General features: G+C 39.8%; 1 protein-coding gene across 1 annotated transcript in view; it reads right to left on the bottom strand.

Moving 5' to 3' along the window:
• Positions 1 to 5243: 5243 nt before the first annotated feature.
• LOC124304840 (5'-3' exoribonuclease 2 homolog) overlaps positions 5244 to 21992 on the bottom strand; it is a 39478-nt gene continuing 22729 nt past the window's right edge. The window contains exons 16-17 of the mRNA XM_046763540.1: positions 7359 to 7636; positions 5244 to 5771 (exon numbers count right to left, since the gene is read on the bottom strand). Of these exons, the coding sequence (XP_046619496.1) occupies positions 5682 to 5771; positions 7359 to 7636 (368 nt within the window). The 3' untranslated portion in view covers positions 5244 to 5681. The remainder of the gene's footprint in view (positions 5772 to 7358; positions 7637 to 21992) is intronic.

Raw genomic sequence — 21992 nt, 5'->3', positions numbered from 1 at the left:
CTTCTTTTTGGCTGAGGCAACATAACCTTGATATTAACTTTTGGTTTCTGTTTCAGAGACAAAATAACCCGATGGTAAAGTATCAAAGTACTTGCGTAAACATGAACAAACTTTTGGAGGCGATGTCTATACAATATTGCACAGTTACCACTTGGAACTTTTCACCCTATAAATGAATGTTATAGCACGTCAGATTTTAGTAATCATATTATCATACAAGAACGATTTTTATCAGGCCATTACAGAATAGACCGACGAATCTGTTTGTCACACGTGTCACTATTATTTCTCCTTCGGCTCGTCGATAACTGAGGTTATGTCGCATGAAAAATCTGGGCAAAAGTATTACCCAAACCAAAAACATTGAGTTGTATCACTGTTTTACCGTGATCCAAATGATAAAATGTGAGAATAACGCTCTAACAGGCTTTGTGATAAAGCACCCGTCGGGTGAAAAGCTCCACGTGGTAACTATGGAATATCTTGTAGATATCACGAAAAAAGGTTATTCACGTTTGGCAGACTATTTCAATAAAACAATTCTAAAAATAATGACCCTCGAATTTTTGGTATTGGAACAGCCAATAATCAATATGGAGGTTATGTTACCTCGGCCGGAGATATATATACTGCCTTACCCAAAAACATTGAGCTTTACCTTTCATGCCGCCGTTTCGCCGTGACACGATCAAGTGTTAAACTTTCAGAACAAGACCCTAGGATAATATATAATATATAATATACATGGCTGTAATAATTAACGCTCGACGACTGCGCATAGTTACAGATCGAAAGGAACATACTCCGGGCTTGGTAGTCTCTGTAGGCGTTGCAAATTAGTTTGCCTTGCCGGAATTAAATGGGACGTGAATAAATACAAGCCCTTGGCGACGTAATCGAGAATATACCCATACCGGTAGACTCTGAACTACACGTATAGGTACGTGGAGAAGCGGAACGGCGCGGATATAAGCAGCGGCAGCAAATGTATTAACCAGTCGCCAAGTGTGCGGCGTATACGTGGTGCACTCAACGGCACGTAGGAGCTCCATTGTCCCGAGGAGGAGGCAGAAGCGGAGTGCCAGGACACCGCAACCGACGGGGGGAGATTTCCCGCGCGGATATCGCTTTATTCGTCAAAGGGAGCCAGCCGAGATAACACAGACGCATTATTCGCCCGCGTTCCTAGCTTGGTACTTCGCTGGTCCCTCCATGTACCCCATATGGACCTTATGTATTATACCGCGTGCGGCCTACGGACGTGCATATATCTATTGTATACCGCACAACGGAAAATTTTTACAATCTTATACCAAACACATGCATGGCGATCAAATACGCCGAGAGATGTTATTTCTTGATTCAAGTTAATTGTCGAGTTTCACTTGATGATACACAAATTTTTGTTCTCACCAGTATTTCGTTGAATCAAGTATCATATTTCTTGCGACATATTTGGTAGGTACACTGCGGGAAATTCTTAGTTTCGGTTACCGCTCAGTCCTTAACTATTTTCATTTTTTACTACGATCGAAAAATATAGTTCTAGGTAGAAAATGAAAATTAGTTTTATAGCTGTTACCGGAAAGTCTGGTATCCGTTACTATTCTTTCCCACATAACACGAAATCTTTCTAAGAAACTTTCAATAAAATATTTTATAGAAAGGTTACGAGAATCTTTTTAAGAACAACAACAATCAAGAAATCTTTCGAGAAAAAGATTTCGTACATCAAGGATCGCTACGCACGATTAAAACTCAAGTAAAGTCTAGAACGATAGCATATGTATGTATAGGAACACCGAGTGAAATTCTTTCTAAAATGCCAGTGAAACTTGACAAGTCGTTTAAATTGAATAGAAATTTACGAAACGACTTGTGCCAATTATCACCTCTGGTTCAAAATCAATGTCTCCGTTTGTGCAAGAACTTTTCTATCGAAAATCAGTCACGTTTTCGAAGCAGAACAAAAGCTGTATATATAATCACAATTTTTTTCAAGTGTTTCGAAAAGCATGTATACTATAATTATTTACGAAATCCATTTATTTATCTGTCAAAAAAAGTCTTTTAACCGCAGTGACTTCCTTATCCGATAATTTTTTTCAACTGCACTAATAACAAGTATCATTCGCTTGTCAGTCGGCCATGACACTTTTAGCATGGTCATTATATCGGTACGTGCGTCTACTTTCGGTTATCTTCAAATTTGGGTTCACTCGCAGGTGAACCAATGTGTCCTAAACACCTGTATCGGTACGACCAGATGCTCTTCCTGCATATATCGGAGGTTTTAAGTTTTAGCAACGATCGGGTAACCAGAGCGCTAAGACACGGGCGACGCTGTCGTGGATACCAGATGCGGGCGATCGGAAGTATCAGCTCAAATAGTTTCAAAAGGATTGAACTACATGCGGGTCTCTGTAATTCTCAACAATATATCGGATGCGTTCTACGCCGCGTCTTAAACGCCGTTCAATGTAACTTTGGTTTGAATATTGGGTTTAGTGACACTTATTCTGGCCAACGACGATTCACGCGATTAATTCAAAAATTAAACCAACTTTATTCGACGGAAATGAGAATTTTCTTCGGATTAAATTTAGTCTACTCTCTGTCGCCACATTTTTAGTAGGTCCATGATGGTGACAAATAAAGATTTAAAGCCTCCTCATTTGTTGCCAAGACCAAGCTTGATCGAAAACCTCTCTTTTATCGTTGATATTTTTGTTCTGATAATAAATGAACGATGCATGAGTATAAAATTAATCTTGGTGACTCGAATTTCTAATAATCGCAATTCTGACTCATTGTTGTAAAGAATTTTATCAGTTCAGAGTTTGAAATTCCGAATAGTTCGAATTCCCAGACAGTCAAAACTTCGGTTGGTCGCAATTGAAAGGGATTCAAATTTTTTGAGGTTATCGAAGATTCTCAGGCTCAAGATGCTCCGATTTCAATACGAAATTACCCATTGCTATAATTAGAATTATTATAAATTTGGCCAATTCAAAGTTACGACAATACTTCAGAGTTTTCACCACATTTGAAATTCAAACCATTTGAAGTTTTCGTCATTCGGATTGCTGGGATTCGAAATAATCACGGCGATTGTAACTGTTCGTGAAAGTGGACTTGAGACTGAATATCGAACTGACCTACATAAATTTTTAATATTTTTATCGTGACTCATTGTCACTATTGGTATAAAAACTTGATTTCTCAAAAAAGTTCGGTACATCGACGTGTCAATTCGACTATCGGGTACATGAGCGATTCTCAGCGGTATCAAGGAGAAAAGCTCACAATCAGATAAAATCCATGCACGTATATACCTAAGGGACGATGCCGGCAGAGTAAGGCAAATCCGAATAAAAAGACGGAAAAGTTGTCTTCGCGAGAGAACGAACGATGCGTTTCACCCGGAATTGACCCGACGTGAAACGCGGGGAAGCCGCGACGGCTTGCCTACGGAATAAAACGACGGAATGAAAAGAGGCGAGGTGAGTTGTTTCGTACAGAGGGCTTGTGCTTCGTAAGAGGATGAGGATTATGGGATCCAGGAACCAGGGTGACGATGGAGAGAGGCACGCTGTTCGCTATTGTTTTCTCGAGTGGTACTCGCGCGTTCGCTGGTTCGCCCATTCGTCCTTTCGTCCGCTACCAGCTGGTGCCGTGGTTGCCCATCTCTTACTCACCTTTCGTACGTTCGTCGTCCATCATCAATTTTGAGTTACGGTACAGCTTGGCTACCGCCACCAATTATCTGGGTACCAAGACAAATTTCTAGTTACGGTTGCCGTGGAGTCCATCACTATTTGCATCTTTTAACATAACCGGAAAACGTACACTGAGAAAAATTTCATTTGTTATAGTAACTAGAAAAATTCAGTAAAATAGGTATCGTTAAAAAAACTGTTTGAATATTGTTGGGATTACGAAAAACGAGGTACGCGTAAATATTTTGCGGTATTATGGATCCTTTTTTGGTAATTGCAACGCAAAATCACTTTGTTAGGTTTACTCTACTTTTTTAGTTAAACAAGGCTTTAACGTCAATTTATTGTTGCACAAGCATTAAATTTTTGCAACAGTTACAAGAAAATATAGCAACAGCGATCGTAATGAGAAAGAATAGTAACGGATACTAGACTTTCCGGTAACAGTTAGAAAACTAATTTTCATTTTGTACCTAGAATTATATTTTTCGGTTGTGGTAAAAAATGAAAATAGTTAAGGACTGAGCGGTAACCGGAACTAAAAATTTCTCTCAGTGTAGTTCTAGGTACGAAACGGAAATTGGTTTTGTATCTGTAACTAGAAAATGTATGTACGTTATTATACTTTTTCATTACTCGTACTATATTTTCTTGTATCTATTGCGATAATTTGATGTTGTTGCAACAGTGATTTGACGTTTAGTTGTTATTATGAATTTTTTATTCTGATTTAATCTTGCAAAAAAATAGAAAATATAGTATCGACAACCACAATATTCACACTAAATAGTTACGTGTAATCGATTTTCTTGTTATTCCAACAATATTTAAACCGATATTGCAACGATACCGATTATACCAGAATTTTCTATTAACTATAACAATTGAAATTCTTCTCAGCAGATGATCGAAAATCACTGACTTAAGGGTGAATTTTGAGAATGCCAACAACGTAGCAGTGATATGCAATTTTCAAAAAGAATTAATAACGCATTAGACTCATCGATGTCAAAACTTCGGTTATTTTCCTAAAAAAAATGTTTTTCAAGACCACCGTCAAAAAATCTTCCACGTTTTATTCAACGCATTGACGTTAAATTTACAATATATTCGTAGCTTTCGGTTTAAACCAGGTCAGGAAAATTAGATCAACCATTTGTATTTTTGTTGCAGACTTGCCATTCGACCTATTCAAATTATAGCCAGAGTTGAAATTAACCTTGATTAAACTCGTCTATTGATTCGTATGCTGAAAAAGTTAAACTCGGGTTAAAAATCATTCTAAAATTCCAAGTCCGTGCATATTTTCATTTCCTTGCGATATGCCGACGGTAAACCGCTATTTTCCTTCAAAGATATTCTGTAAAAAGTTCTGAATATATTTCTATGAAATATGTCCACCTACCTTTAACGAATGTCAATTGTGTTGGTGACGTTTTTTTTTATTACAGGTTGAAGCTCGTATCGTACGAATGGTTAAAAAATTGAATTCACACAATAAAAACATACTTCAAACATGATTTATGTTATTGACTTTCGTTTACTTTGTGTTCTACAACCATTTGGTGTTGTCGTCTAATGACTTTACAGAGTAAGAGTAATTAGATATAATTCGTATGAAATAATATGCAGATAATAGTGCACATATAAGTATAATAATGTTTATATGTCTATACATATATGTTATATACAGATATGAAACAATGCACTGTATTAATATAAGGTATTTTTCTTTCCATTATTATCATTTTCTTTTCTTTTTTTTTTATATATATGATTCAAAATAAATTGCCCTCGACTAATTGATCGCGTACAAAATATCGATTTTCTCTTTCGATTTTATAAATGTAAAATAATAATCATTTGCGGTTGTGAGTTTTCACAACGCGATTATACAATCCAGGTTGATTAAAACCTAAATTATGGATCAGTGGATTGCGAGACCTGAAGTTTCAGCCACTTTTAGCGGCCTCTCCACCCACCACCACCACCACCACTTCCTCCTCCACCTCCTCCTCCTCCTCCTCCTCCTCGACGATTTTGCGAATGATTCTGTAGAAAAACGCAAAAAGAAAAAAAACATTCGTTTCTCATTAATACAATTGAAGCTCCATAACTGGCAACCTTTATGCTACGCCGAAAAAGTCACAGCAAACCGAACACCCAAATGCGCATGCGCCAAACCACCGATTCCATCGGTGGATTCATTCGCTTGTCAGGTTGACCAACTCAGTTTCGGCCAGATGCTAAGTATAAAAATTTGCTTACGTATCGAGATTATTTAGGGTTGAGAATTTTACACAGCCGAAATGTGACGAGTCTGCATCCAACTCAACATAACCTAAAAACGCTTGCGCGTATTCAAGTTATTCCACATCAAACCGATCACTCATGAAACGGTAAGGTTTTAAAATATAATCGTAGTTTGATAATGTATCAGGAGATATCAGCGTTTAGAGATCATCGTGTCTGACTTTTTTGCCTTTTCTTTTACATTTTCGACCCAGTGCAACTTCGAGAACATTGGCATGAAAATTCGGGAAAAATTAGAGGAGTTTTCTCGAGGCAAAAGACAACCTAATCACGAACTGTTCTGAAATTTGGCATTAAAAGTGTGCGGTTTGACGTGGAATGACGCAGTTACAGTTTGCGCCGGGGAAAAATCAGACAGGGTTGGTCAGCCTGTCTAAGCAGACGAAAAACTTGGCGCATGCGCACTTGAGTGTTAAGTTTCCTGATATTGAAAGGGTAAATAAATAAGTCCCTTTATTGTACGAATGGATCCAAACTCTAAAAAATGGAAAATGTGTAAATCTATGATAAATACACGTAACAGACAGATATATAGCTATGGAGAAAATTTCAGATCACCGGTAGTTACAAAAAGGGTGATGAATAGACGTGCAGAGCTGATGAAACAGGTGAGGTCAAAAAGTAGAAGTGCCATATAATATGAGGGTTACAGAATCGAATTTTAGAAACTACGAACACCCAATTCATAAAATGTAAAGTGCGGAAATTTGGAATATTCAAAAGTTGAAACGAGAAAAGCTATATAAAATGTTAAAAATTAACATATAGAATTGTCAGAGCATGATTGTAGAAATTTTAACGATTCTATATAATGCTCTTACAGAAAAAACCCTTTGGTGTAAATTTGCACCCTCAATTTTTTTCTTATGGAAACTTAGCATAATCTTTGAGTTTGCGATGTGAATTTACACCCAAGTTGAGTGTTTCTTCCGTGAGGTTGCTTTATTCTACCTTTACGTAGGTTTTATTCTTTATGAATTCCATGAATCAGATTTACGCATCTTTAACTCTTCAAGTCTGACATTCTATTCAGTTAAAGAGGGGAAAAAAGTCAAGAGCAAAAAATTTCCTCGAGTCACAATGCGTGAAAAATATCAGTTTTTAAAAATTGAGCTTTTTAATTTTCCGGAAAGATTGCTGGTCCCAAAAATCTCATCGCGATGCCCATCAAAATCTCGCGAAATTTTCGAGAATTTCCATATCGAAATCGATGAACATATCGTGAAAACATGTCAAACAAGGTACTAAAGGACGATAAACGGTTGAATATTCGATATTGTGATTCTGATTCTATTGTGTGCGATAAGTAAAACATATTAATCTTACCCATTGAGGATTCGAGTAATTGTTGTGTGATTTATTCTGATAAGGATGAGGCCGGTTGTGTTGCTGATGAGAGTGTTGGTTGTGGTGTTGGTTACGTTGATGATAGTTCGACTGGTGAGCCACGTAGCCACTGGCCCAAACTCCGGCTTGTGGATTCTGATTATAGTTGCCACGACCACCGCCGCCGTTTCCGCCTCGGGCTGAGCCAGAAGTTACGCTGCCATAACCGCCGGAGCTGCCACTGTTGGATGAACCAGAATGGTACCCACTCTGGTACCCTGAAACAAAGAAGCAATTTTACTTATTTTTCTCCTTTCACCCCTGCCGTAAGTGTGTTTCCGACAATTCTCCCCCTCAAATTAAAAAGCCGCTGCGAGAACGAACGATTTGGCGAATGCAACGCAAAATAATAGCAGATAATTGCAACGGGAAACTCTTCCACGGTTACATATTGCATTTTAGCGTGGGGGAAATTCTCACGAACCGTGTGTAAATGGACATTTATCCAAATGCACATTTTTCACAAATAAAAGGTTATGCTACTGGCATTTTTGTAGAAATCAATATTGCAAACGCAGTTTTGGGTACCGCCTAATTACAATTTGTAATCGATTATATCTTGAATTGCAAATCAAATTTGTATCATATTGTGCATTCGTAATGACGAATTACAAATGGCATTTGTACGCCATATCGCCTCAATTACAAAACACAAATCAGATTTGTAATCGTCTACAAAATTACAAAGTCTAATTGTAATTTGTAATTGCCTAATTACAGTTTCGCAAATCTCTGCAGGTTCCACGGGTTTTTGGAAGGCGCTGAATTCAAATCTGATAACGTAACGTCAAAATCAAAAATCCCTGATCCAAAACGGTGGATCGAAATATTTTAACGATGTCATTGAAAAAAAGAGAAAAAAAAATTAACCCAACGATTTTCAAAATTCTTATAATTTTTGCACTTTATTGACGGTGGAGATTGTTTTTTTTTTTTTTTTTTTTTTACCATGAAAAAAAAATGGTTGCCATTCTTCTAATGCACATCAATTGAAATAAGTGGTAATCATTAACAATCGACATGTTATTACAATCAATCGCGTAGCCCTAAACTATTGCGATTATCGGGTAACGGTTTGTGCTAAATAAGACCATTTTTCAAATCACTGTATGAATAAGTTTTTTAAAAATATTCCTAAAGACGTGGGTCAATATGGGAATATACACGCTTCGCGTTCGGTTATTAACTACGTACAAACAGCGTGCGCAGGTCCTCAGACATCAGCTAACTGGGCGCTTTGTTCGACCAGCACAATGTTTAGTTGAGTAGAAACGTGGCGGCGCGTGGCTCCGTGTGTGCCCAACACACGAAACGTCATATTAATATACGCCAACATACTAGCTAATAACAGATTTCACAGGAGTCGAATAATAACGCTTCCCCGCCCCTTTTTTCTCTTTAAAGGTCCATTGACGTATCGAATATATTTTACGTACCTACATGGGATGCATAAAACGATCCCATCATAATTATTCACTTAATCTAAACGACAATCGAGCAAATAGTCCTAAGAAGTTTGAAGCTTGAGTTAGCCGTTCCTAGGCTGTGAATGAATTTTGTTTGTCGTATTCAAAATATAGAATGGTTGCTGGGGATCAGTCGATTCGAGGATTTTGTTGCCTCCTCTTTAAATGTTGGTAAAATTGTTATTAAAGCGTGGAACTTAATACACGTACGTATTTTTCGGAAACTTGAGAGAACCAGAAAAGGGTACCAAACACGTCTCGTTCAAATTTGTTTTCAGTGGAAAAATGTAGATTTTTTTCTGTTTTTCAAAACGACTGCATGCAACTCCACGAAAATAGGAAATTATTAAGAAAAAGACAAAATATAACCGTTTAACATTACCCAGTGATTGCAAAGAATTGCGGAAAATTTAAAAAAAAAGCATAATGTAGCTGGTTCTGTCGAATTTCAAATGGCATACCAGTCATTCATTTACGCCTCTTTTTGTCTTAGAATATTGAGTTTTTTGTCCCAAACGAAAATTAAAAAAGTGATTCTAAACCTTTGTACGATACTGTGTAATTATCTAGATTTCTTGACCACTGAATTGTGTGTGTGTGTGTGTGCGTGCGTGTATTATCTTGGACTAACGGCAAAGCGTTTTGTTAATTTAAGATTCTGCCTTTAATACGAAGACGCTTCGCAGACTTTATTTTATATAATTAATTTTACAAAACAAAAGAACAGAGCTAACCATTTGCGGTTTGCATTTGACCTTTCACAGGACATGGGACACTGAGAAAAATTTCATTTGTTGCAGTAACTAGAAAAATTCAGTAAAACAGGTATCGTTAAAATAAACTGTTTGAATATTCTTGGAATTACGAAAAACGAGGTACGTGTAACCATTTTGCGCTATTGTCGATCCTTTTTTGGTAATTGCGGTAATTGCAACGCAAAGTCAGTTTGTTCGGTTTACTGTACTTTTTTAGTTAAATAAGGCTTTAACATCAATTTATTGTTGCACAATAATTAAATTTTCGCAACGGTTACAAGAAAATATAGTAACCTTTGGCGACGCATATCAATACATAGACAGAAAAACAAAAGCCGTAACTAGTGCTCTGTGACCTATAATTTCGTAATCGGCCATCGGCGCTAATCTCACGCACACTACGGCGAGTGGTCAACAAGACAATACAGTCTAAAGTTCTCAAAATCCCCGCGAGAGCAAGCGAGAGGATAATACGAAGCAGAATCCAAAACCGGATCAGTATTAGTCGAAACTCGGAAGAGAAAACACGTGAGTCTTGTTGACAGTAGCTCGTTACGTGTGCGAGAGTGATACGGTGAACAGTGTGAGCATGGGGCTATCAACTCGACGAATCGAGGCTCATAATGATCGATTTGATTATTAAATGACGTTGGATCGTGTTTCTAATGTACTTGTGACCGAGTAATTAGATGCGAGAGCAGAACCGGGTAGAGCCGGTTGGGGACTCTCGCGCTGGCCTTCCCGGGGCCTCATGGTTGAGGTTTGGACCCGGGGTGGTTGACACGTTGGGAAACCAACGTGGTTATTACAGTCCGCGGATCACGAACACTTGAAAATAAATAACAAATCACACAAAATTGGTGTAGCCGCGTGGGCTAACCTTGTCGGGGTATCTAAGCTACTCTGGGGTGGTTTCCGTGTCGGGTAACCGGGAACGGCTTGCAGCCCCCGGTTAAAATAGTACAGGTACTGACCGGATGGTTTCGGGTGAGATGGTAGCTGTACACGTCATCCTAGGGCCTACTCCGGTTCTGCTCGCGACGAGATCCGTGTTGAACGGATAACCGTTAGAAAGTTACCCAAGTTGACACAAGCGTTGAATAATTACTGATTGAATGAATGTAAAGCTTGTCCAATGAACCCTGAAGCACAGTTTTATATCTGGTGGCCATATCATTAATCGTTAAATCGTCCCCGAACCCATTATTATTGTTTTGAGTCTATCGAGAAGGGTGACTGTCAGACCTACAGCTAGTACAAAAGGTAATTTGGGTACTTGTAGCACCCGGCTGTGAGGTCCGTCACTAACAGTAACAGTGATCGTAATGAGAAAGAATGGTAACGGATACCAAACTTTCCGGTAACAGCTAGAAAACTAATTTTCATTTTCTACCTAGAACTATATTTTTCGATTGTGGTAAAAAATGAGAATAGCTAAGGACTGAGCGGTAACCGGAACCAAAAATTTCTCTCAGTGTAGGTACTGCACTATATAATGGTTGCAGGTTGACCAACAGAAGGATTCGCGCAAATCCTGCATAAATCGATGCAGATCGACTTTCAGCGTGGACCAAGGATGGACAGAGCCGGTTAGTATGCGACGGAGCATATCTGACACGAACGACGCACAACGCTCGCCGAGGAAACAATAACCTCTCGCCCGATATCCAGGGGTTCCCGCCCTCCCAGCGGGGAATAATCCGCGCCCTCGTTGCCCTGAAAGGGGCTGCCCAGGATCCTAACCGTTTACATGCCGGATCATCCTTCGTTATTGTTGCGTTTAGGATAATAGTTACCTCTGACAACCAACTCCTGCCACCGAAATCGCAACTATATGAACGCCCCCTAGCCATAATACCTGCATCAAGCCTGCTCGCTCACTCGTTATTAGCTACTCCTCGGTCTGCCCTTCATTTTCACTAGATTTACGCCGAGGAGAATTTTTTTTAACGATCAATATACTTTTCATGCACAATAAAACTGCCGGAGCATCATTACTCTGCGACTTTAAACGAATCTGCAACTGTCAAAGTAGATAGAAACAAAGACGTTCGATCGTATCGTCGTAACAGTTTCAGCATGTTTCAAAAATGACGTGGACTATTTATAGGGGCATGTCACGTGAAGCAGACAAGGAAAAAAATGTGAGGTTCTGAAATTCGTTCATATTTGGACTAATCTTATTTCTAGAAAGTATGAATAGATCTATTTGTTTTTTTTTTTTTTTTAATGAGGTTTACTTGTCAAGTTACGGGCTTCTAAAGAATCGACGTAATTGAAATATATAAGGATTTTTTGGAAACAGTTTCTCGAATTGAACAAATTTACAAGAAAATGGTGGAAAATTTACTGTGCTTTTCAATTATGAAATCAGTTTCAAAATTTTGATTGTTTTTTCTTGTAAAAAACCGGCAGTAAACATTCCAAATTAGAATTATCATAACTTGAACAATTTTGTTTCTTTTTTGAGAAAATCTCAAAAATATCTTAAAGTATGGAGATAATACACTAATATGTTTAATACTTTATTGTAAGTTTGTTCAATTCGAAAAACTGCTTCCAAAAAATTCCTATTTTAATTACGTTAATTCTTTAGAAGCCCATACCTTGACAGGTAAATTTCGTAAAAAATGAAATAAAAAAATTAGTATTCACATTCATACCTTCTAGAAGTACAATTAGGTCAAATATGACCGAAACTCAGAACCTCGCACTTTTTTCGCTATCCGCTTCACGTGAAATGCCTCTTTAGTTAAACAGCCCAATCATCTGTATCAGATCTGATATCGTGATAAACGTGATCCAGTGTCTCTCGAGCGAACACTTCGGCAGTCCAGCATTGGGTTGGATTAGATCAAGCGCGACTCGTTGAGCTCTAATAAGCCTCAGGGACCCCGATGGGGAGGAGACTCATGGTTAGTCGATAGAGTGGAATAAAGCTGAAGATCCACAACTGTTATTCAGAGGTGATAATTCTATTTTGTTTGGTTCGTGATGCTGCGGCGACGTCGCCGAGTGATTTTCAGAGCTTTGTGGTGACTTCGGTGCGTGAACGCAAAACATTGCTTCACCGAAAGAACATTTAGAGCAAGAGGCGTCAGACCTGGCTCGCAGCTAGCCGCTGTGAATCCCCAAGCCAAGAGAGGACGGCATTGTATTGTCGGGTCCCAAGTACTCGCCAACCTCTGGATGGTGGTATTGGATTCGCTCGCCACGTCAGCAATACGAACACTCAAGTGCCGATGTGGGTCGTCCGCTTCCCATTCGCCCTCTCCCGTCATCCCCTCGCCACCCTTCACCCTGCCAGATTCCGTTCATCAGCCAATATCAACCAGCCATCACTCGCGCCTCGGCTCGCCACATTATACCCTTCAACGTTTCCTATAGTGCAGCAATTACTTTTTAGTACCAGTAGAATTTCATCTAACAAGTTGTCTTTCAGTGCTCCATTCGAATTGGCTGAATTCATGGATTCCCATGACGTACGATTGATGGTTCCATCTTCAGTCAGTCATTCAAGAACAGTTTTCATCTATTATGGTTAATTGTAATGTATCATGGTAGACTAAAGACGCAGAACCTGTGATATTCCGATTCTGACAGCATCAAGTACCGGTGCGTGGATGAAATCGTGAAAGCAGCATTCGATAATTTGCCGCCGAAATTATAGTAGATTTCAGTGGAAGTCGCATCTCGTGTATGAAGTGATCTTCACGTAAATTGGCTTATTTGCAACAATTGTACGTGTCGAATATCATGGAGTCCTTGATTCCTCTTGTGCGAACACCTACAGGTTGAAGATAAACATTTTTCATCTTTACAAAATCATTCAGGACCAACGTTCGAGTGGATCCTTGATGATGTCTGTGATGTTCTAACTTTGTCGATATCAAGTGCCAACGCATGGATGAAACCGTGAAGGCAGCATTGGATAAGTTTACGATCTGTTTAGAGAGGCTGACAATGGATGTACATCCGTAACACTTGTCATTGACGTCTCAGATTAAAATACTTCTGGGTGACAAAGCATGAAATGATTTGGGAAGGGAGCGGATCGCGTGGATACCAGCTGCACTTAGCAAAGTGAAGTATTTGATCAAAGCAATTGTGGAAAAAAAGCGTTGTGAAGATGGATAAAGTGCTCAGCTGTATATAAAGGCATTTAAAATCTGCGGACAAGAGTCTGCAGGTATCTTCCTCTCCTCTGGAGCTTCCTTGTCGCTCTCTCTTTTTCACTTGCTTTCCTCTTCTTTCAAGTTCGTCTTCATCTCGGCATTCATTTTCATCTTTGCATCACAAAACACAAGTCTGGGCGGTCTCGAGATTCTCAGCCGTCGGTAATGGAGGCTCTTCCGCCACTCTCTCTCGGCTTGTGGAGATTGCATGTTTACAGCACTCCCTCGCAATGATTTGCTCGAGAGGAAAACCTTTTCGTGGCTTTGGCCAACGTTGCTTTCTTTCAAAACGTCTCAGATTTAATATCCTTTCAAACAAACACGCGAGATTATTTAGACGAATCAGACAGTATCTTGCACCCATCAGACCCTGCAAATTCTCGGAGACGCTATTGTTCTCAATTCTCATAATTTGATACGTTACGCTGAGACGAAGAGACAGTGAAACAGCTTTCCCTTGGTTTAGCGGTAGAAATATAAATACAAAGATATGTTCAAAATGATACGTTGTGATTTCAAACGATTTCAGGTACCTCTAACAAATCCCCAGCACTTCAACGAATATCCGACTCATTTGACTTCCATTAATCCACAATTTGGATTTCAACTGGCATCGCTAATCCATCATTTCCTTGAACGAGTAGCTTTTTGCTTTGTCCAATGAAAGCTTTGAAAAGACTAGTTTCGTCTCTTGTATCACCCAATTAAATTGGTGTTGTAGGGATACGTTTTTCGCTCTTTTGGTGAAAATCAATGATCCAGATGATACCCGAGAGAATGTTATATGAACAGGTACCCAGAGGGCTGCAATTAAATCACAATATTGACGACTGTAGCTGCAGAGGCCCAACGCTGCACGCTTCCCTCAACACACGTACTAGTGTAACTAATTCCCACTGCATCTAATGACTATGTGCTCTGTTGAGCTGACGGGCTTCTCCAGCCACCCTCGTGGTGCTTATGGGGCGGGGAATGTTTGAGTGGAGGCCTCGCCAGGGCGGCATCCACTTGACCCTCCTGCCGGGAGTTCGCGGGTGCACCCAACGCGGGTTAATAAATGTACTCAAAGTAGGAAGGCCACCTTTTTATGTCAATACCGCGGGTTTCATTTTCCATTTTTTTTCTAACCCGAGCTGAAAACGGACAACTTTTCGCTTTCCAGTCAAAAATTGCGGTGAATATAACGAGTATTTTCAAATTCTTGTGTCATAATTATGCAGAACACAATGATTCGGAGTAAAGTTCATTTCACAAAGCTTTCTGTTGTACAGGTACCTACAAGACGACATGCATCTTTACGTTACGGCAAACAACTTTACTAGGAATCACTCTTCTCAATTTCACATGACCTGAGGTAAGTTGAGACGATTTCAGATATCTTAAAGAAGTGTTGGTTTAAAATCATTTCAACATCGTCATTAATGCATTTAAGATCGACACGTGCTATTACGGAAAATCGACAGACTTCAAAAGTCGTGAAGTAACTCACAATAACTGAATGTGTGGTTTAAATGGTATGAAAATCATGATTTCCGTTCTTCACCTTTTACGAAAGAAATGGAGAAAGAAGGTTTCGCGCAACTCTCTTATATGCTTGTGATGACGATAGTCCACAATTCTGGGAAGTTGCACTTGAGAGCTCCGCTCATCCAATTGAATTATACTTGAAAACGACGCAACCTCGCCGTATCAACATTTGCAGAAATGGTATTGTAGATGATTATTAAGGGAGATTGCTGGTGTGCGGCATAAATTGACTTCAAGGGAAGATTATAGCGTGTTTACGATTTCCAGGCGCCATAAAAGTGGGTGGGATTTCACCGGATGGTTATAAACAAAACAAGATTAAGTGAAAAAAAAAAACATTGAAGTGAAAAACCTTCGGTGGATATTTTCTCTAGGATGATTTAGTTAATTTGACTGATTACAATCTTTCACGCTAGGTTTCAAGAATTTCATATCAAGGTTTGAAGATATAACGAAATATGAGATGTCGCATGTTGTCATTTTGGAAACGAAAGTTTGGGGCAAGATTACTACAAAATCTATTTCCGGAAAATAAGTTTTTTTAAATAGATATAATGATTGATGACTGATTATCCGACAAAATTTTTCTCTACATCTCGGTGTTATTAAATTCTCAATGAAAAACAAATAATTATTGTAAGTTACTTCCGAGCTGTGATTCGTTTCAGTCAAAAGGTCGTTAAACCATAACATTTCTTTGCAAATACTGAATTTTCCCTGAGCGTGGGGGCTAAATGCTTGAAATCTGGTGTTTTGAATCCGATTTCTATACTTTTTGGCACGTTTTGATCGCTGATTAGATTTCCAAAAAGTTTCTGATAAACATTCAAGAAGTATCACATTACAGTATAGTCATAACGCGCAAATGTAATTTATGACGATCACCTATTTTACCGTATTTACAAAAATCTACTTTTATCCAAGGTTTGAGATCACAGTTTGAAGACATTTTCTTACACGATCTCTGAAGATCTTTATGTTGAACAATAACCCCATCAACCCCAAGACATTATATCAGGATTTAAAAACGTCGAGGTTAATAATTTTGAAGACTTAAGGCAATTATAATGCCATTTTTCAAATTGTCGATATCTCATCTCGTGTAATTCGAATTTGCTCGAATCAATTGTTATCACAGAGTACGGCTTCTTGTTTCATATATGTCAACCATCATCACCGCTGGTGATTTTCCCAACTGTTTTTTTTTTTTCTCTTTCTGTTCTCCTGACATTTGACTCGGACTATTCAGTCAATTCATCCCTAAGGACTGCGCAGGAGGCGAAGAAGGATTGCTGAGAGGATACTGGGAACATCGTAGCCGCTGTGATACGGCTTCCATGCTAATTGAGGACAAAGGTGTTTCCGTTATCTCAGGTGTCGAATAACAACGTCCCGCCCGTTAACTCTTGAAGGCGAATTCGTCCTGCAGGAGTCGTCGTCCTTGTGCCTGGATATAGAGAACCAATTTATCGAGCGCGCGTTGGCATGGAGACCTGCTGGACAGGATCCGGCGAGTGAGCGGGCGGGTAGCTCCGCAAGGACCCTGCAGGGTATGGGGGACGAGCTTTCTCGAGGACCTACTCGACGATGCTCCAGGAGGCCGTCACGGGGAAGCGGAGAGGAGCCGGGACTCCGGGGTTGGCTACGGTACCGGCTCATTCTGCCGTGAAAGTATCGATTCTTGTGGTGATCCAATCAACGCCACCGCCTTTCGCGACGAGTTTGCAATCCGTGAACCGCACCACGCTGCCAGCTTCCGTCTCCCTGGTTCACCGATTTCACATCAAACCTTATATAGACTGGAGCATCTTCATCGGATGAAAACCCGGTTCTTGCAATATGCCAGAGAGAGCAGCCGCCAGATATTAAGAATGTTTAGACGGTACAGTCCACGGTAAAAATTACTAAAATAAAACCGAGGAACAAAATTTGGTAAATTTGAAGAAGCGGTAATTAATTTCGATTTATTTGATTTCATGAAATATTTTCGAGTAATTATACGAAATAACGAATTATGTAGTTGAATCAAGAAAAGTTTCTTTCATCCACATGAATACATTGATTATTCGGGTTACCAAAAAAATATTGAAGGAAAAAAAATCGTAAATTTAGTTAAATGGAGAGAAATTGAACGAATCAATCAACGTTTATGAAAGCCAAATGAATATACTTTGCGAGTTTAACGTATGGTACAAGGTCAAACCAACTGTTAATATTTCATCGATAGCTCGTAATGATATAATTTCATTAGATGGACTGGAATTTTCTCAATCCGACTAATTGTAAGTAGTTCTCAATTTCATATTTATCTACAAGTCAACTTGTCTTTCACTAAAATAAAATTCAGTTGAAAGTGGGCCACGTTACGTTTAATCAAATAAATTCAAATTCAAGAACATCTTTTTTTTTTTAATAAGAAAGTGACGAAATCGAGGCTTAGAAAGTTGATCTTCAGTTAATTGAATTTAAATTACATTAAGAGAATTTCTTCTCTACGTGAAATAAAATTAAAAACTTCTTTCGAAAAAATAATATTATTGCTCAGTTTTTTTTAATACCATAATCATAGTATTTCAGATCCGATTTTTGAGGGATCGCTGCCCATTTTGTTCGCAACTGGGAACTGGCACACATATCGCCTAAAATAAATTTCAAATAGTGTTAATATGTTTTGTAAAACAGCGTGGTTAGATTTATGACTCACATCCTATAATGATTTTTTTATACAACGTTTCAAGTTCACGAACAAATTGGACGCTGATTCATCGAAATTCGGAACTAATACGATTTTGGTGCTACGAAAAAATTTTTATAATCGAAGTTTACAGCTTCGAATTGATAACTGGTTAAACAAAAAATCAGAACAAGTTGACTCCGTCGTTGAAAGTGGAAGTGTTGATGATATTGGCATGTTTTTTTTTTATCACCTCTCAGTCTTGTCAAAGCGGAAATGGATCTTCAAGAGAATCGATGAAAAATGGTAATAGATGAAATCTTGCGTCAATATGCGAAAACAGAAATGAAAATAACTACTCCAAAGTAACGAAGCAAAATACTAGGTGAGAGTATAGAAATATGGACGAAATAAAGCAAGCAATCAAGCCATCATGCGAATCACGGGTAAAACTCGCTTCGTTGGTTTTAACGTCGGTGAATTCTGAAACTAGGCTGGCGCTTGGTCGGTGGTGTAGGACTCTCCGGTGGAGGGCTCTCTTCCCTGCTCCCTACCTCCACCATTTCACCCCGCCTCACTTCCCCTTTTATGCCCAAGCCACATTCCCATCCAGTACTCACTTTTCAAATAAATCAACACACCTCCTTATACACCTGCGATAAGAGGTGCAGCGCTTAACGTTACACCGATAAAATCGCATCGGACACTGTGCCAAAAAGCTGTTAGTCATTCGACGGTCCTCACGACCTACGGACCCTACGGATAACGAACTGTTTTGCACTTATAGCCATACATCTTTCAATTTTTGAACTACTTGGGGTAGTTCATTATAACTTGAAATGCATGATCAAAGATCAGTGGAAATGCAGTGTAGCTTTTCTTGTTTACAGGACCACAAAGAGCTTTGAGGAAAAAATCTTTCTTCGAATAAATTTTCGAAAGTGACAATCACCCATACGGAGAGTTCTTGGTGAAGACACAACGAAGACTGAGTGAGTATCGTACATCCAAATACTTCGATAATGATAATCTTCAACTTTGAACAAACATTCTCCAAAACAACAAAACTGTTCATCTTGCCCAGACGTTTATGCCCAATGTTACATCGATAAAATTTTTCAGTCAAACAACGGCAAAGTGGAGAAATCGGGTGACTGATTTTCACAAAAAAAAAGGTGTTGGACCGAGAATGAGGAATGAACCGATAGATTTTCGATAAGGTGATAAAATTTTCTTACAAACTTTACAGAGGGGTGAAATTTACGAGAAGAAACGAAATACGAAAGCAATAAGAGGATATGACGCGTATTTAACTGAATACTGTCGGTTGAGTGCATGTAATCAAAGAGGTTCTGAAAATCAGGATGCACTTAGAAGCACGTACTCGGCTATAGAGGGGCATTCAGCCGAACTCCGTCGTAGAGCCAAAGCAAGGACCCTCAGCAGCCGTGCCTATGGACCACGGACTCACCTCTCTACCGCAAGGTCTGCGAGGCTGCCACCCTGAACCTTCACGAGGATAACACTCCACACGCATGCAGTCGCTCTCGAATATAAATTCTTCAGACAGGAGTTTTCTTTTCCCTTTTTATCTCTTTCTTTCTCTATTTGCTCGAATTATTCCACACATATTATACGCTGGCACTCGAGTACTGGGAACATAATTGGAACGCATAAATACGAGTTAGAAACAACAATTATCATAATTTGAACAGCTTATAAAAGTACCTAACAATCGTAGAAGTTGATAACCAGAATCCGATTTCCAGAACTCAGATCTGATAACAAGTATAACAGAGTCAATAGTTACTGAGGCAAAGGTCACTACTGCAGTCATTCAATTTTGCTTCCACCATCCACTTCCACTAAAGATTTTGAGATGCTTCAAGACAGCATTTCGCAATTTCATGTGCGACGTTCACACTAGTTGGAAGTTTTCGCTTTACCGTCGAAAAGTGACTAGGGATGTACGCAGGACGTTATAACTCCCCAACTTCTCGTTAATTGGATCGCCTTGTTATCAGGTGCATTGCTAGATGAAGATGGATCCAACTAGCACACCACTATAACTGAATAGCTGCGCTGAACATGACAGAAATTTTTGGTACGTAAAAAATACAGTTTGCGTATACGGAGGTCAAAGTAGTACCTTCATGCCATTCGTAGCCGTAAACTTCAGTTAGAGACAATGAATGTGGCTATGTGGTAACCAATACTGGTACGTCAACTTCATTAACGATAATGATTATTAGAAAATTCTATTTGCTTATGAAGATTTACAAAGTGAATAATTAAGTGACATTGGTACTAAATACCTACGTAAGTACACCAAGAAAAATCTTTGTTTCTAGATTATCATGTTTCCATTTTTGATCGTAACTGAGACACATTGTTCGGGGTACGAAATGAAAGCGAGTTACGTAGTTGTAACAAAAAAATCAAGTACATGCTTCTGTTCTTTAACAACGTAGTACCTGGAATAACATCGCTGGACATTTTCTAAACCGTTTATACTCTTTTACCAAGTTCTCGTGAGTCGTAAACGACAAACATTCAATTATAATATCCTATTTGTAAGTACAAGAGAATGAAACTTCCCTCGACGTAGGTGTGGGTATACAGACAGGTAGGTAGTAGGTACACCCACGGTAAGAACTTCCTCCTCGACGGTTCAAAATACCGCAGGATATGGGCGTCTCGTGGGGGGGAGGCGAAGGTAGGCATATGCGCGCGCACGCGCGCAGCCCCTTGAACATCGAAGTAGAGAAGGAGCAAATAGAGAGAGAGAGAGAGAGAGAGAGAGGGAGAGAGAGAGCGAGAGGGAGGGAGAGAGAGAAAGAGAGAGAGAGAGAGAGAGAAGGCAAAGTACGCGGGAGAAGAGGATGCGGATGGTCCTTGTGAACCAAGGGCTACGAGGATCTCGATAAGGAGTATCCTAGAGCCGTCGAGGAGGCTTCGACGACCCCCTACCTTCCTGGCCCTCCGTAGCCCCTTGTTTCTGGTCCCCGTAGCTTCCAGGCTTGCAGGCTTCGGGCTCCAACCACCGCCTTCGTCGTCTACTCATCTCGCTGTAAATATGCTCTCCACTTCCCCTGGCTCGAGCATCGAGCTCCACCACCACCACCAGCACCACCACTGGTAGTATCATCTCCTTGAAATGCTACAAGGATATCGGGTGTTTGCCGCGAGACTTTTGTACGGATTGCGGAATCAAGAGTTTTCCCAGTTCTTGAGTAGTTAGCGCCCTCCGCCACTGGCTTTGCGCACTCGTTCTCCACGCGTCCTCCAAACCTCTTTCAGGCATCTTTAAGCCCAGGTGCTCGGACGACGGAGCCTCTAAAACCCTTCAAACTTGCCGAATGAGTATTCACCCGAGGCTACCGGCCCCAACATCATCTCTTCCGCACCTGATGCTAATTCGCCCAGACTCTCTCAGCTCTATGTGGTCGGGTTTGACTCCAATAATTGGCGTTACATTTCCACTCTCGACGTGTAACCGCTCCTCTCAAATGTCAGTCAGGGTGACTGAAGGGAACTCAGAACTACGGGGTCCGCGTGTAACGGAAGGTTTGTTTTGACAGAGAGAGTTAACCTGTCATGTTGGCGCATCAGCCTGCAGCCACAAACCCGGCAGCGATGAAACCTGAGACGTTTGGCTGACGGTCTGGTCAAACAGGGCGAGCTATACCCGCGTCTAAGAGGTAACGCGATCCATTTCCGCAGGAATCAGACCGTGTGTGTCAATATATAAAGCTGAAGCAGTTCCCGCTGACAATACATACTGTCAATACTTGTCTTCGGCTCGGTGTGAAAAAGGTCTCCGATGCCACGCCTGAGAAAAAGGGCTTGTTAGCTGACTCGATACACTACTACGAGGTTGGAAGAGAGAACAATCATCCAATACCAAAGATATTGACAGCAATTTGGCAAAGGATAGATTATTAAAATTTCTTCAATGTGATTATTGTGCCGCTTAC

The sequence above is a fragment of the Neodiprion virginianus genome, chromosome 5, assembly GCF_021901495.1.
Source record: "Neodiprion virginianus isolate iyNeoVirg1 chromosome 5, iyNeoVirg1.1, whole genome shotgun sequence".
In the NCBI taxonomy this organism is placed as follows: Eukaryota; Metazoa; Arthropoda; class Insecta; order Hymenoptera; family Diprionidae; genus Neodiprion; species Neodiprion virginianus.
Note: the sequence above shows the minus strand (reverse complement) of the source record. Positions and strands in the feature narration are given on the sequence as shown.